Raw genomic sequence first — 16,662 nt, 5'->3', positions numbered from 1 at the left:
TCATTATGCATTAATAGAACATTCAGTGCAGCTTCATCATGCATTCATAGTGTATTCATAGAACATTCATATGTAGCATGTAAGTATTCCATTACTTAGTATCCCACCAGTAACATCCTAACATTCCTTAACAACTGTGAAATACCTTAATAACAAACAAAATGTGATTATACAATTATATTGTTTGTTATTATCATGTAATGTTCTTTATTAATGTATGGTACTACTTTTGAATGTTCTGTGAATGCATTATTAAGGTGCACAGACTGTTCTACAAATGCATTATAAAGACATTATGAAGGTGCAGTTAATGTAAAGCACTACCCAATTTGGCCACTGGGCCTTTGAACAAGGTCCTTAACCCCACAGGCTACAAGGGCGTTGCATGCTGGATCACCCTGCTCTCCTCTTTGGGGAAAAAAACATCTCAGCCCTTCTTCTCGATCTTCTGGGTCTTCCCAGTTTGTGTTTTCTTAGTAAAATTATTATGTGAAGCTATGTCATTGAAAAGAGAACAGAATCTCCACCTTGGGACGCTAGCTTAGATTGCCAGTTAGCCATAAACCTGGTGACACAGCAGAATATGTACGTTCGAAACACCTTCCGGTAAACACATTGACCTCTTGTTAAATCAACCTGCATTTACAAATGAACAGGCATCTTGTACAAGATTTATTTATTTACTGTTAACCTGTCAGCCTAATGGGAGCTTCAATTTAGTGGACTGACAGAGACAAGGTTACGTGTGTGAGAGCTTCGCTCCCTCATGATGGGGTCTACACCCACCGTTTGTTCGTGGGTAATCATGCCTCCCAGCCCTGTGGTTAGATGGAGGCTCAGTAAACTTTCATGAGAGCCTCACGCTGACCTCACGTTCACGTTGTTAAGCTGTTGATTTTACAGATGGGCACTGAGAATTCCGGAATGCCAGATGTCTTATTGAGGTAAAAGAAAGGGATGGAGTTTTAAAAACTTAAAGTTTTTAGGTCATAAAACATGCAAAGCTATTTACTGACTCTCTTGACTATTTATTATACAGAAATGCAATGAGATTTAAACAGTTTTTCAAACCAGTCCTAGAGGAGCCCCAGGCAGCCCACATTTTTGCCAAATACTTGTCTTAATACCAGGCCCCAGAAGGTGATATTAACTGTTTAGCACAATTTCAAACTAGTTCTTGACTTCAAGAATTTACTGAGTCATTTTTATTTTGGTTCAAAGATATTTATAAAAAGGAAATTTTATGAAAAGGAAAATTATGCACATTCCTGTTGATCAAGTTGACATATTGCTTGTGCTAGATGTTATGTCCAAACTCAGTTCAGCTAACATTAATTGTAAACAGTGTTACATGCTAGTTCAAGTAATTGAAAGTATAGACACCAATTTATTATGTAACTTGTGCCTGTAACTGGCTGACGTATCCTTTTTCTGTACCATTAAGTAAAATGTTACAGCAGACCATGCACAGCCCTGTAATATGGCCACACTGATGGCTCCCTCCTCCAAAACACCCAAGTTTGATTCATGTGTTGAATTTTTTGGACCGCCGCAGAATGATTTCCCTGTTTCACGTTTCGCTCTTACTGGTTTTATCTGACTATATTTTCTTCTAAGCCAATGAAACACAATTTGTAGCACAGCTCCTAATCTACACTTAAGAAATTGCTGCAGTCAGGAAGGCACACTGAATCGTCTGAAACAGGAAAAGGGGAAGAAAGACAGGCTGTGCCTGAGCAGGATTAGTGAGGGAGGAATCAAAAACTATTACAGCAGTGTTTCCCAACCACGTCCTTAGGGCCCCCCAGATGGTCCCCGTTTTTGCTTCTTTCCAGCAGTCCAGGGAGCTGGGCGGGAGCAAAAATGTGGACTGGCAGGGAGCTGGGTGGGAGCAAAAATGTGGACTGGCAGGGAGCTGGGCGGGAGCAAAAATGTGGACTGGCAGGGAGCTGGGAATGAGTAAAATGTGGATCATCAGGGGGTCCCCAAGGACCGGACTGGGATACACTGATTTACTGCACATCTGGAGGGGAGGAGTAAGCCCCCTACATGTCACACCATCTCCTGAAATACACATATTTTGTTGCATATTTCAGTGAAAGATTTTTTAAATCATTACAATGAAAGGTTGTCTCATGTGGGGTGGCTGGTTGACTCTCTTGCCTCACACCTCTGTGGCTGGGGGTTCATATCCGCCCCAGATCTGTGCGGGCGGTGTTTGCCCTGTGATGCCCTGGCATCCCATCTCAAGTCCTACCATGTCCCATGGTCCCTTGAAGGATGTTGTCTTATTATGTAAACCTTAAAGAACCAAGCGGGAAATATTTATGTAATTCACAATTTTTCATGCAAATACAGCATTAAAATGCACCTCTATTAACTGCTAGAGAAGGTTATTCTCACAGTGTAATTATGCAAAGCACTCCCTGTAACTTCCTGTCAGAGAGTAAGCTGTCTTCTTTGAAGGAGAGGGTCTGTGAGCTCATGCTTCCTTCAGCTACTCTGCAGCTGCTCTCCCATCGTCATGGCATTTTCCTCCACTGGCCTTTCCTATACATCCATCTCCCGTCCACTTGCGTGTCACGCACCCACCCTGGGGTTTGTGTTGCATTGTGGCAGTACGCTCTCCCCTTTGACAGGCCCCATCTTCAATCCTGTCCAGAGATAGGCAGCCCACCAAGGGGGGCAACTTTCCCGAGTAGAACCAGCAGTTCAGTTGTAAATTAAATGAGCTGAATGGCAACTTTGCTCCAGTAGGAGGCGCTATGCCCAAATTCAATTCCAGTTTTATTTATTTTACTCAAAGACACCCGAAGAGCCTTGGTGTTTTTGGCCAGCAAGCTAAGTCATACATGTGGGCCCTGGACTGTAAGGCTGTGCGCGTTGTCTGTGGGTAATTACTGATGTCGACCTTTTGGGTCCTCAATAGTTTAACTTAGTCATCTCAACTGCATTTGCCTCATTTGCATTTTTTTTGAAGTTGTAAGAAATGCAGGGCTCACCATAAACACCTCACCTTTAATCGCTTACTATGACAGCACATCCCCGCTGCATAGACTATATTTACACATCACAGTGCCCGATTATTATGCTCAGGCTTTACTCTGTATTTTATAATGTATTTTTCTCAGGTTTTCACTCATTATAAATATAACTCGCTTGACTATAAAGCATAGCTGATACATGCATAATGTTTATAAAGATTTCAAGATTTCAATTTGAAGCTCTAATGAAAAAGATCCAACAGACAAATAAAATGTACCAGTTGTGCTGGCTTTAAATCTATATGTAATTTATCCTGTAATTAAATCCAATGCATGTTTGAGTCCATCCATCCATCCATTTTCTGTACTTGCTTGTGCTATTCAGGGTTGCTGGGGGTCTGGAGTCTATCCCAGAGGCTATAAGCACAAGACGGGGAATAACCCAGGATGGGGCGCCAACCCATGACAGGGCACACTCACACACCTGCATGTTTGAGTCACAAAGCTACTGTAATTCATGTGAGTGATGTGGAAGAGCAAAATAAACTAAAATACAGCTCATACTGCTTATTCAACTTGAAAGAATCGCATTAAAAAGCACTACAATCTCAGCTGAAACATAACTAATCAGAGAATGAAAAAGTGTGTTCATGTGCATTTCTTTTCATTATGTAAGTACAATATGAACAAAATGATAGTCGCTGTACTGTATATTGACCGCATGAAAGTCGATTTAAAAGAAAACCTGTCACGTGTTCCTGATGTCCAGCAACCACACCCCCCACATGGCCATATTGAAGCAGTTCAATTGAGTTTGGTTCATGACATAAAGACAACAGAGAGATGAGACACCTACTATAAATGGAGGCAAACGACAATGATGATGTCACTCCATCCAGCTCCGGCTGACTCGGTGTGATTGTTCTATCAGCAGTGTCACCTGATTGGGTGACAGGACTGGGTGACAGGAATGTGTCACCTGAGCAACATGAACTGTCCCTCTCTTGCAAATGAAAGGGGGATTCCATCGTGGGGGGCGGTGTATGGGGGCGGGTCACTGCATATCATCCCAGAATCCCTTGCTACAGCAAAAATCTGCACATGCTGTGCTGTCACTTTTGTAAAAATACAGCTTCCCCTGGCCGTCACCCAGGTAACAGGTAGCCTTATAGTTTAAATATTTAAGTGGCACAAGGGAGCTTGCTGTCACACTACTGAGCAAATGTTTTTAATTGAAAAGAAACTTCTTGCTGTATTGATTTAAGCATCAAGCTGCTAGGCTCTTTGCTTAGAGCTACACATACATAGAGCTGCCGAGCATCAATATTTGATACTCTTTGTCCTACAAGCTTCTTCGATTAAGATATCCAAGTCAACAATGCTGAAAACTTTTTCCCTCAGAACTTTGGTGAAAACTCATAACAGAGAAGTTGCAAGTTATCTGATGTTGCAGTTATACCTAATAACGTAGTTTTTCATGAACCCTTGTGATGTTAGAGACTGATGTTTGTGTCTTGGACCGGATTTTAAGAATGTTAACACGGACAAGGCATCACAGTTCCAAACATGGCTGCTTTGGTTTTGCCACATATGCACTTCATTCTCAGTGAGGAGCTTGTCAAATATACATGTATCAGTCAAATGCCCCCCCCTTCACTACAGAGGCTGTGAAATCAGTAAACTTGTTTCTAATTTGTTTCTCAGTTTTGTTTTTGTTGCATCTCATCCAATGTGAACCCCATTGCCACGCCCCCACATGACCACACCACCACATGGTCACGCCCCAGTGCGACCATGCCCTAACATGGTCAAGCCCCCATGTGACCACACTCCCACATGGTGATGCCCCCACACGATGGGATGTGACATCCTCTTGTTCTTATATAATACAGTGTGTAAAACACAAATGTTTCAGAGAGAGTGTGCCAACAGTCCTATGATATGGTTAGACTCAGAAAGGCCAACTTGTTAATATTATGCTGCTTTTGCTTACTGTAGACGCGACACCATTATTTCATCTGAAGGAGATATTTTTGTATAAGCCGCTCACAGTAATTGTTGGTATTTAGATTCTCTGTCAAGGTTTTTCTTCCTGAAAGTTTTAATTATTCTGAACAGTTCTTTTTAAATTAGAATAAATTAGTGAAAACAATGTTTTTGCATATGAAAGCCAGACAGAAAGAGTATATCTTAACAACGGCTAATAAATATACAGAACTAAATGACCTAATTTGTGTTTATAGGTTTTTTCCCCCAAGTACCTTGGATGAGGTTTTACATCACAATTAGATCATTATTTGCTCTATATTTTTGCTGTGGTAGGAATCTACATTGAATAGTACATATTTTATTATTCATACTTTATGGTTTGTGAAACCCAACCAGTTACCGTTTCCTGTTAGCAGTTTCCCAGCATCACTTAACTCGGTTAACAAAGTCGATGTGGGAATCCAGAAGTGAGGAGTGACAGTCATTAATTAGCATGTATCACTAGGGGTGCATCGATACAGATGCCAGTATCGGTATCGGGTCTAACTTAGTGCTGGGCGATAAAACGATCTCGATTTTTATATCGATAAAAAATGAGGACGATCACGATGATACACACAGACTATAAAACTCGATCAACCAAGTTTGCTCCGTTTTAGAGAATGCCCTGAGACAGACAACTCCCATGGCCTATCGCGCACAGGTTTACTGAACGCCAGCACAACAGCCAGTCACCGACGTCGTTGGTAACGCTGACGCTACATGGAACGCCATCTTCCGGCGGCTGCAGGGGTGGAGTATAAACTGACTGCAGCCAAGTCGGGCAACTTCTACTACTCATAGTCTGCGAGATCTTACTGCAATGGCAGCACTGCCAGAAGGGTGTAGATAAATCTATACAAATATCACCACATTACTTCTTTTACAACCAACGCTGTTACAAACTGTAAGCAGTGAATAAAACTATTGTGTATAGTGACTCTGTGTAAAAAGCTAGCTGCCAGGAAAAAGATCAAATACATGTATTTCAAGGATTCAAAGTTATTATTATCATGGACAGAGTACAATGCAATTCTTACTTGAATGCCTTCTTCACAAACTGGACGATTAAACAAATAAAGCAGCGCAACATTACAGTAAATAACAATAAATAAACCACTAACTTACGTGTACTGTTAGAGCATTTATGTAATTTATTTAAACTTTATTTTACCCGGTAAATGAACTGAAAAACAGTTCTCACTGCTTTACTTGCTTTTCAGGAGAAATAGCAGATAACGCATTGGAACTTCCAGGGATACAAACGTCACGCGTGTGACTAAAATCTTCAGCCAATAAGGTCAGAGTTGTGTCGTCACGGAGGCGGTTCCAGTTTGTGCTGCACGGTCTGTCTCAGATATAATATGGAAGGCCAACGGGGCCAAAACGTCTTAAAACTTTACGCCTAAAGATGTCAAATATTAACGGCTAGAGATGTAGAAAAAATCAACACGTCGATTTTTCACATGCAAAACATCAACACGTCAATTTTTCACACCTTCAGACATCAAAAACAGTCTGCAACATTTTGCAACGTGTGCTGATGTCGACAAAGCAACCCTTTCAAAATAAAAGCACCACCAACTCCGGTCCACAAACTTCCCTTAATTGAGTATTTCCCTCTTTTTTAATTATCCATTCATTATCCATTCATACAGTACATGCACACTGAACATAAAAAACATGGATATACTGGCTTTTTTTGCATACAAACTATCTGCTGTCACACACCTGCCTCAAGTACTTTTGTCCATTAGACAAACAATTGCACATACTTGTAACTTCCATCCAGTGACTACATTCAACATATTTATTCAGCTATCCCAGCACTGCTGGTATTTAATGGTGTCTATATTGGAGTCTTATTATCTATGTATAAATGGCTTTTTACATACAAGTTGTGGAGACCTGCGCGAATGAACGAGCAGGGAGTGGAGAATCAGACTAAGTAAGCCGTGAATACGGGTAAACGGGGTTTTATTAAAGCAGCACAGAACGAATGTTAATGACAGACCTGGGGAAAACGGACTCAGTCGCAGACTAAATACACAGGACAAGGCGAAAATAACAGGCAACAGGTGATCACAATCGGCAATTAACACAAGGTAAGGAGGGGGAAGAATCATAATAAAGGCAGAATCACCTTGTGCTCTAATTTGAATAATCGAAAAGAGGAAATACGACAACAATAGTTAACCTACATCACTGTCAAGTGATTTGCAGTCACACCTCAACGATCCACGCATGTACTTACGTCATAGAAAAAAATTAACATACTATAAATATTTATTATTACGAAAGTGGACGTTTTGTGTCGCAGCAATGAATACATAAATTATACCAATATGCAGTGGGACGTATCGCCGAAGGTGTTTAAACGTACGCAGGTCTTCGCCGCAGGTACGTATTTCTGCATCACTTTACGTTTTTGATTACGGATTCATTGCGTGGTTGTGATGAGCCACAGAAGACTGCTTAACGGAGGTGTGCGTGCCATTTAACTAGATAGAGAACTTGGTTTGGAGTGCAAAGGAAAATGGCTCTTAGAAGCTTTCTTTTGAACTGCTATCATATTTACAGAATACACCCGGCTGGCATTGTCTAATAATGTTCAAGCTAATGTAGACACAATACTGACGAAGTAACTAATTTTTCGCTACTTTAATATAACAGCTGTTATTATGATTTATACCCTTAGCATGTCCTTGAATATCTCTATTTTGCTATAATAGAATGACTACAATGGAAAGCAGTGTACGTTGGGCAAGTGGGCGATTGATTGAAAATGAATTTGCTGATGAGATGATAACAATTTCGGAGTTTGTTGCAGAGATTCAAACACTCACTCAGCAACAAGGTTTGTCAAGTTTATTTTATTAAACATACGATTAAAATCGTATATTATTATTACAGCATCAATTGTCTCAAAGCATAAAAAATCACTAGACACACTTGCACTGTGCACTGTGCTGTGGTGACAAATAATTACTCACTTTGATAATAATAAGAGTAGTAAAAATTGTTAAATACAACTACTAGTAGCAACAAGAATTGTAATTACGAATATTAATAATACACGCATACATGCACATATTTTATTATATTTTTAAATAATTAAGTGTATGTCCTCATTTAAAAATTGAGAAATTCTACCTGTTTTTGACGTCTGAAGGTGTAAAAAAATTACGTCTTTAGGCGTGAAAAATCGACATGTTGACTTGCATGTTTGCGTGTTGATTTTTTACATCTAAAGACGTGCAAATTGGACGTCTCTGGCCGTTAATATTTGACGTCTTTAGGCGTAAAGTTTTAAGACGTTTTGGCCCCGTTGGCCTTCCATAATATGAACACTAAATGTCGCGTTGAATACAGCCGTCTATGGGAGCGAATGCGTCAACAGAGCCGCCATCTTGAGATGGGGTAGAGCTCCTTTTAAATGAATGAACGTCTATCAGGGCCAAGGTGGCTTAGAGAATCAAAGAACTATAAATTCACAAATTTGAGAAGCGATTTTTATTTTCTTGGTTCCTTATAAATGTCAGACATGTATTTACGACCGAGCTTCGAGTAAAATGATAGCAAAGCGGTTTTTGTTAACATAGCCTACTTTTATGTTCAAAATGTAATGCACATATATTTATTTTTTCCATTCGAAATAAAAAATTACACTCCTACTACATGCAGAACAATGCAAATACAAACACCACAAAAAAGGCCAGCGACGTTAACTAAAAGACCCTGGCAATCTCCATGATAAGCCGGCCCGTACATAGCGTTACCACTAATACATTTACATTTATGCATTCAGCAGACGCTTTTATCCAAAGCAACGGGCATTTGTATAGATTTGTAGAGAACTATAGACAACGAACTATACACAATACATTTTCCAGACAAGGAAAATACTTTTTTTTTTTTACATTTAATATGAAAGATGAACATCCATTTATCTGCTTATTTGGAAAAAGAACTATACAGAACTATACAGGCATCTTGTATAGATATGTCAAGAACTATAGACAATGAACTGCAATATATACAAGTTTCAGTACAGAAGATGTGTCTTTCCTGTGGGGTGGGGGAGGCTGTAACCCACCAACAGCCTGCTTCTATAACTTTGGCAAAAGATCTACAGACAATGCACTAATATATAAACTCACCTAAAGGATTATTAGGAACACCATACTAATATGGTGTTTGACCCCCTTTCGCCTTCAGAACTGCCTTAATTCTACGTGGCATTGATTCAACAGAACATTTAGAACATCAACATTTAGAAATGTTGGCCCATATTGATAGGATAGCATCTTGCAGTTGATGGAGATTTGTGGGATGCACATCCAGGGCACGAAGCTCCCGTTCCACCACATCCCAAAGATGCTCTATTGGGTTGAGATCTGGTGACTGTTGGGGCCATTGTAGTACAGTGAACTCATTGTCATGTTCAAGAAACCAATTTGAAATGATTCGAGCTTTGTGACATGGTGCATTATCCTGCTGGAAGTAGCCATCAGAGGATGGGTACATGGTGGTCATAAAGGGATGGACATGGTCAGAAACAATGCTCAGGTAGGCCGTGGCATTTAAACGATGCCCAATTGGCACTAAGGGGCCTAAAGTGTGCCAAGAAAACATCCCCCACACCAAAACACCACCAGCAGCAGCCTGCACAGTGGTAACAAGGCATGATGGATCCATGTTCTCATTCTGTTTACGCCAAATTCTGACTCTACCATTTGAATGTCTCAACAGAAATCGAGACTCATCAGACCAGGCAACATTTTTCCTGTCTTCAACTGTCCAATTTTGGTGAGCTCGTGCAAATTGTAGCCTCTTTTTCCTATTTGTAGTGGAGATGAGTGGTACCCGGTGGGGTCTTCTACTGTTGTAGCCCAGGTTGTGCGTGTTGTGGCTTCACAAATGCTTTGCTGCATACCTCGGTTGTAACGAGTGGTTATTTCAGTCAAAGTTGCTCTTCTATCAGCTTGAATCAGTCGGACCATTCTCCTCTGACCTCTAGCATCAACAAGGCATTTTCGCCCACAGGACTGCCGCATACTGGATGTTTTTCCCTTTGCACACCATTCTTTGTAAACCCTAGAAATGGTTGTGCGTGAAAATCCCAGTAACTGACCAGATTGTGAAATACTCAGACCGGCCCGTCTGGCACCAACAACCATGCCACGCTCAAAATTGCTTAAATCACCTTTCTTTCCCATTCTGACATTCAGTTTGGAGTTCAGGAGATTGTCTTGACCAGGACCACACCCCTAAATGCATTGAAGCAACTGCCATGTGATTGGTTGATTAGATAATTGCATTAATGAGAAATTGAACAGGTGTTCCTAATAATCCTTTAGGTGAGTGTACAGGTGTCAGTCCAGAAGCTGTGTCTTTCCTGTAGGGTGGGGGTGGGAAGACAGATAGAGGCTGTGTCTAGTATGTACTGTAGTATCCATGTAACAATACTACTTTACACAGTTTCTTTCTCAACCTGCTGCTCTGTAGTTGGTAGAGGTGCACCGATCCGATATTCGGATGCGTGACCGATCCACGTCCTATACTTACTTAATTCGTTTTTGGCAATCTCTAAAAAGACAGCTCCTTTTTCATGTTAAATCTATTTGTACAATCAATCGCACGACAGCTCTTTCCCATTTTACATGTGTTTTTTGTGGCATTCAAATTGAACGCTAATGCTGCCCCTCAGTCTTTTTTGCTACTCAGTGGGTGTGAGTTCAGTGACTTCCGCCTGCTGAGACGTCATGCGCATACCCTTGGCAGTATGAGGCACGAGGAGCGTAAGATATAATTAAGACAGAAACCAGTAGCACAGCGATTTGCAACCTTTGTAAAATAAAGTTTTGAGGGTGGGAATAGCGTTTAATGGACAATCCCACTTAACAAAGCAGAAAAAAAAACAATGGATGATTTGGGAGTAGATTTGGGAGTAAGCATTCATCACTTTGTGCATACTGCTTTTGAAGATATTCATATTGAACTGCAAATGCCTCAAAACGCTTAAAACAAGACGTACAAATGAGGTGGAACAGTACGTTATGTGTTTGTACTAGCTTAATTAAATATTTTTGTCATATATTTTTTCCACCTGTATATATATAATAGCTTAGAAAAATTAATATATAAAGTATAACAAAGTAAAAAGAGATCTTGTATCGGAATCAGATCGGAACTGAAAAAATGTGGATTGGCCCACCCCTAATAGTTGCAGAGCATGTACTTTTGCCACATAGCAAGACAAAATAAGCAAGACAAAATAAGTGAAATTAAATTGAAGTGATGTTTGTCGATGCCATCTTGAGTTTCAGCAATGTGATCACAAAGATTAAATATATCCTGGTCGAGAACCTGTATCTCCTTTCACAACCCTGTTCAGCAAAAGTCCGGCATCTTCGCTGGTACTGACCGTCAAAGAAGCGTGGTTGAATGAGCTTGGAACCCCGTCCCAATATGGCGAGAAGGGTCCAGCTGCAGACGCCTGTAGAGTGGAGCTCCACAGGAAATACGTCACCTCCACAGGAAACACGTGGCCTCAACTCTGTGTCACAGCGAATAAACCCTAACCTTAACCTTTACCCTAACCCTAACTGGAGCTCCACTTTATGTCCTTAAAGATCACGTGTTTCCTGTGGAGGTGACGTATTTCCGGTGGAGCTCCACTCTACAGGCGTCTGCAGCTAGACCCTCTTGAATATGGTGGCGGTATTGACGCATGCTGAGAAGCTGAATGCGATATCTAGTGTTTATATCTATGTGTCTGTCTCAAGTCGTCTTGCTTTCGCGAGGATCTTGTACCATGTGACATGGTGACACGTGGTGACGTTTTGCAGCGCTGGACCAAAAAAATCTAACCATGATTTGGCATTTTTATTAAGTGTTTATGGTTTGATTTAGATACTTTTCTACCTCAGAATTTTAAAAAGTTTTTAAGAGACCAAGAATAGAGGAAGATACTTGTTGCAGTTAGTTCTGTCCTGCTTTATTTTATGTTTACCCTTTAACATATTTGCAATATTATTCAGTTTTGCACATTGTTACATTATTATATGGTTTTGTTCATTTGAGCTATATTTCTTTGACTACTTGAAAATCAATAACCTTTTATAATTTTAAGGGAATTTTGTATGTAAACATTCAAATTTGTTGGAAAATAAATATTTGTTTACTAATATTGTTTATTTCAATGTATTCATTCTATTTGTCAGAATAGGGTTATTTTAATTATTATTTTGATTATTACATTATTACATGGAACAGCATTGTGAAACTATGTGAAATATTGACAATTATCGATATCGGTCAATACAGGAAAAAATATTGTGATATTTCTTTTTGCCATATCGCCCAGCTCATCCTTTTGGCAATGTGCCAGCACCTATAACTGAGACCAGAATCATTAACAAGCAAATTAATTAAACAGGACCACAAAATGTGGTGTAGATGTACTTCAGTGAGAGTAATGAAAACCAAAGCATAGCGGATTGCCAACTTCACTGCATGTGCATAGAGCACAAGTAATGTAGTTAAACGTTTGAGAACTAAACATCAGAAAGGGTTTGGCGAAACCGCCACCAGCAGCACTCTGCAGCAAATACTAGCAGAGAGAGAGAAAATGTCAGACTATGACCCTTTTACAGGGAAGATAAAAGAAGCCAGTATATCCCAATATATCCTGACGACCAAGAATAATGTTGTTTTCGGTGAGATTTTTTCATACTTTAGGTTTTTTTAGCCTAAAAAAATGTGAGTTATCAGCTTGTTACCATGTACATGTGTGCTTGTGTGTATGTTAAAATATTGCATATTGAAATATTGCATCGCCCAGCCCTAATTCAGTATCAGTGAGTAGCACAAAGCAAGCATTGGTACTCAATCTGAAAAAAATGGTATCGATGTGTCCCTATTTATCACAGCATAACAATATTTAAAGTCTAGAGTACATGAGGAAAATGTTGGTAGAGAGATCAGAAATATATGGTCAATATTCAAGGTAATAAGCAAGCTCCTCATTAAATTATAACCCATGAAAGTTGAACGTGTTTTCTTCATAGGCTTGTACAATTTTTAATGAAACAAGTGGCACTTCCTGTTAAAAATTAACCATTGAAACTATCACATTTTATTGCTGGACATTGAGCCACACACGAGCCTTGTGACTCTTTTTCATTATGCCTGTGACATGCTTTTCAGGGGCTTGTGCGATAGACCAGGAGCATGCTCCTCTCCTGAGGCTCATTTAGACCATAATTAGTGACAGAGAACACATTTGGTATAAATATCTACAGATGGAAAGGAGAGTAGGGCTCTTACCCAAGCCCAGTAGCTCTCCAGTCTTGGGGTTATTTTTTTGTTAGCACTTTTTGTCACAGACTCCCAGTGGCCATGTCTTGCCACTGAGATAATCAGCTAATGAAGGGGCCCCTCACATGCAAGGCAGACACGCACGGCATGCAGGCGCTGACTGATGTCACTTGTGGGCAGTAATCAGTCCCCTGGAGCACCGGCAAGAGAGCCTCTGTCTGAGGGACGAAGGAACTGTAGGAACAGTGGAGTGACTATCTGGCAGCATGAAGAGTCCAAGGAGGAGGTGCTGTTCAGTGCATAAGGATAATAGCATGAAGAGGGTCCGTGTTAACGATCAGGGGCGCCACGTTACATTGTTGCTGTAACGATCAGGGGCGCCACGTTACATTGTTGCTCTAACTATCAGGGGCGCCACGTTATATTGTTGCTGTACATCACTTGGCAATAATTCATCACATCACTCCAGGTCCAGTTCTTCAAAATGAGCAAGCGTATCCCATGTCGAAGTTTGGGAAACCTGTAGGCAGTGAGGGGTGATGAAAACCTGGGGAAGAGCATCTGGTGTGGGGAAGATCTGAAAGTTGGAACAACCAGTAGACTTTACTGAAGTTGTTTTGCGTCACTGGTAGCTACAAATAGCTAATAGCAGTAATTGGATGAAACAGACCAGAGGGTGTGCCGAAGCGCCCTTAGCACACCTGCTTCCGGCGCTACTGGGAAGGTCGCCTCAGGCGTGCCGCTAATGTCCCTCCTAAGGGGTACATGTCAGCAGTGAAGGTCTTCCCTACACCAAAGGGCTCCTTTGTTGGTCTAACTTCATTGCCTCCTCTCTTCATCATCTCTCCTCTTCATCGTCTCGCCCTCATATTATAAGTGCTAAATATAACAAAGTTTGCCTGATAATTGCCGGCGTCCTTTGGAATCCGACAGTCTTTGCTACTTCTCATATTACGATCACCTGGTCAGTGACTGGTTAAGGCATTGCGCATGATATTGTCGTCATTTAATTATGAAGTAAACAGCAAAAGATAATAAACTAAGCAGCCAAGGAATCCATCAGCAATACAGAGAGCATAAAACAATTATCAGGAAACAGGTAAACATGATCCAAGCACGCGATTAAGATTTGGAGAAACTGTTCTGCATACTTGGCCTGAATGACACTCTTGTTTCTGCACAGCTGTTCATGTTTTTCAAGTGCATTGGTAATTAAGGCATTTTTTTGCCCTGCTCTTTATGTAGGAACTCTAGTAGTTCTGCTCCCAGCCGTTTCTTACAGGAAACTGACTTGTGGTTACGGAGATCTGCTCTCTAGTTGAGTTGTAATAAGTGTGAATCCTGTTCACCACAGGCTGCAATGGCAGCACATATCCCTGTAGCCCATATTGAGTTTTTAGCGTGTCTCTGCAGCCGGCCGCGCCGCTGCTGTCTCTCTCATGGCGCTGTCTGTCTGAGCTTGGCCGCTATGTCACCCCTCCCTTCCCCTCTCCCTCATCGCTTGTCGCTTTCTGATGCTCTCTCCTGCAACCTCTATTCTCTTCTCTTTCTGTTTCAGCAAAACTATAAAGATCAGAGTAATTGATGATGAGGAGTATGAAAAAAACAAGAACTTCTTCCTCGAGATCGGGGAACCTCGCCTGGTGGAGATGAGTGAGAGGAAAGGTGGGGTGTCTGCTGGCTCCACCTCCAACACATCCACAGCAGCTCTGGGCACACCAGCCCCTTGAAGGGAAGCCACAAGGAGGGGCGCCCCAGTACTGCACCCTAGTGGCGATTAAAATTCAATCATTGCTTGAAAAGCTGAATTTTGAAATTGGACAGTTGAGTTTCGGGGGATATAGATATTGCGGCATGTTCGGGGGACGCCGGTAATTTGGGAAAGAACTTGTGGCCCCTTCTTGTGCACGCAGAGGGGCTGGTGTTGACCTGCTGTGGCTCAGCTGGCGGTCATCATAACCTCCCCTCCCTCTCCAAAGAAGCATCAAGTGTCATCCATCCACCCTGGACCAAATGGGGTGGATTGTATGTGTGTGAGTGTGTTGGGGAGGACGCGTGTGCATACCTTTAACATGCATGATTCCAGCCCCCTGCTGAATCTGTCTTGTGTCCCCGCAGGAAGACCATAACCATTAATATTGTTGACCGTGAAGAGTATGATAAGCAATCCTCCTTCTACGTAGAGCTGCAGGAGCCAGTGTGGAAAAGGCGAGGATGGACAGGTGTGAGAGTGTGCAGGAGCAGGCCCCCCTTTCCCCGGCCCTCCCCGCTGTCTCTGTCACGCTCTTGACTCTCACACTGCCTCCTGCCTCTGTCTCTGGTCAGCCTCCCAAACCTCTGATTGGTGCCCAAAGTGAACCTCACACCCAGCAAAGCGGCCCGTTTGGCTGTAACACCAGCACTCAACATGGTGCCTGATAATATGCATCTCGCGGGGATTAGAGCCTCATGAATATCATCCACCACCCTTTGGCACCTCTGGTATCATCATCCAACAGCCTCCACCCCCCTACTATCATGGTGTAACCCCGCACCGCGATAGCCCAGCCTCTTGTAGCTCACAGGACCGTTGGCCAGCCCTGATCCCAGCGTGCTTTAGGGAATATATTTTATTTAGAACTAGATCCATGCCCCGATGCAACTTTAATTATTACCCAGATAATCGGTTTACGAGATGAGAGTTAAGAGTCAGAGAACGGCAGCTTAATCTGTGGCCTACTGGGACCAGGGTTACCATGATAACCAGGGTTATCACGGTTACGTTACCGTGTGTAGTAATTCCAAGCAAATTATGTTTTTTATCTTCAATGACTGAGGACACAGGCATTTTGCACAACTCTTATTTATAGGTGTTTATTCAATGATATCTATACAAAAATAACTGTTTACAAACTAATTACATTTTCTAACGATAACAGGCCTGTGTACTTTTATCTATCAAAAACGTTTGAAGGATTTAAAGGATATTTGTATGAATACGAACACCTTACATTTTCAAGTTCAAAATCAAATTTGTGATAATATGACTTCTCAAAAAACGTCCTCAATGTGCTTATAGATAGTATTCCTAATTATTAATCTGAGCATTAATAGAGCAATCGCTTTTGTTATACGTACAGTAACAGATTCTTTCATTCTCATTGTCACTGCAGCGATTAAAATCTGCGGCCTTAGTGCCGTTAATCTTTAATGTCCCAGATGAATCCCTGGATCAAACAGCCCCTCTGTCATTTACAAACGATCAGGAAACCATAACATTTGGTTTTTAAACCTAGCCATCATTTTTCATTAATAAAACATACTAACTCCATCTGAGCCCTTTATGCTT

The 16,662-nt window shown here is 41.3% G+C and overlaps 1 protein-coding gene across 4 annotated transcripts in view; it reads left to right on the top strand.

The window, feature by feature from the left end:
• The window catches only part of slc8a1a (solute carrier family 8 member 1a), a 129,197-nt gene that overhangs the window by 78,415 nt on the left and 34,120 nt on the right, over positions 1-16,662 (top strand). For 3 of the 4 annotated variants that reach the window (XM_023791614.2, XM_023791615.2, XM_023791617.2), the window contains exon 3: positions 14,893-14,999. In XM_023791614.2, coding sequence (XP_023647382.1) covers positions 14,893-14,999 — 107 coding nt within the window. Of the gene's footprint in view, positions 1-14,892; positions 15,000-15,452; positions 15,557-16,662 lie in introns of all 4 variants that reach the window. The other variant, XM_023791618.2, reaches the window with a different exon arrangement.

This window comes from Paramormyrops kingsleyae, chromosome 20 (assembly GCF_048594095.1).
Source record: "Paramormyrops kingsleyae isolate MSU_618 chromosome 20, PKINGS_0.4, whole genome shotgun sequence".
Taxonomy (NCBI): Eukaryota; Metazoa; Chordata; class Actinopteri; order Osteoglossiformes; family Mormyridae; genus Paramormyrops; species Paramormyrops kingsleyae.
Note: the sequence above shows the minus strand (reverse complement) of the source record. Positions and strands in the feature narration are given on the sequence as shown.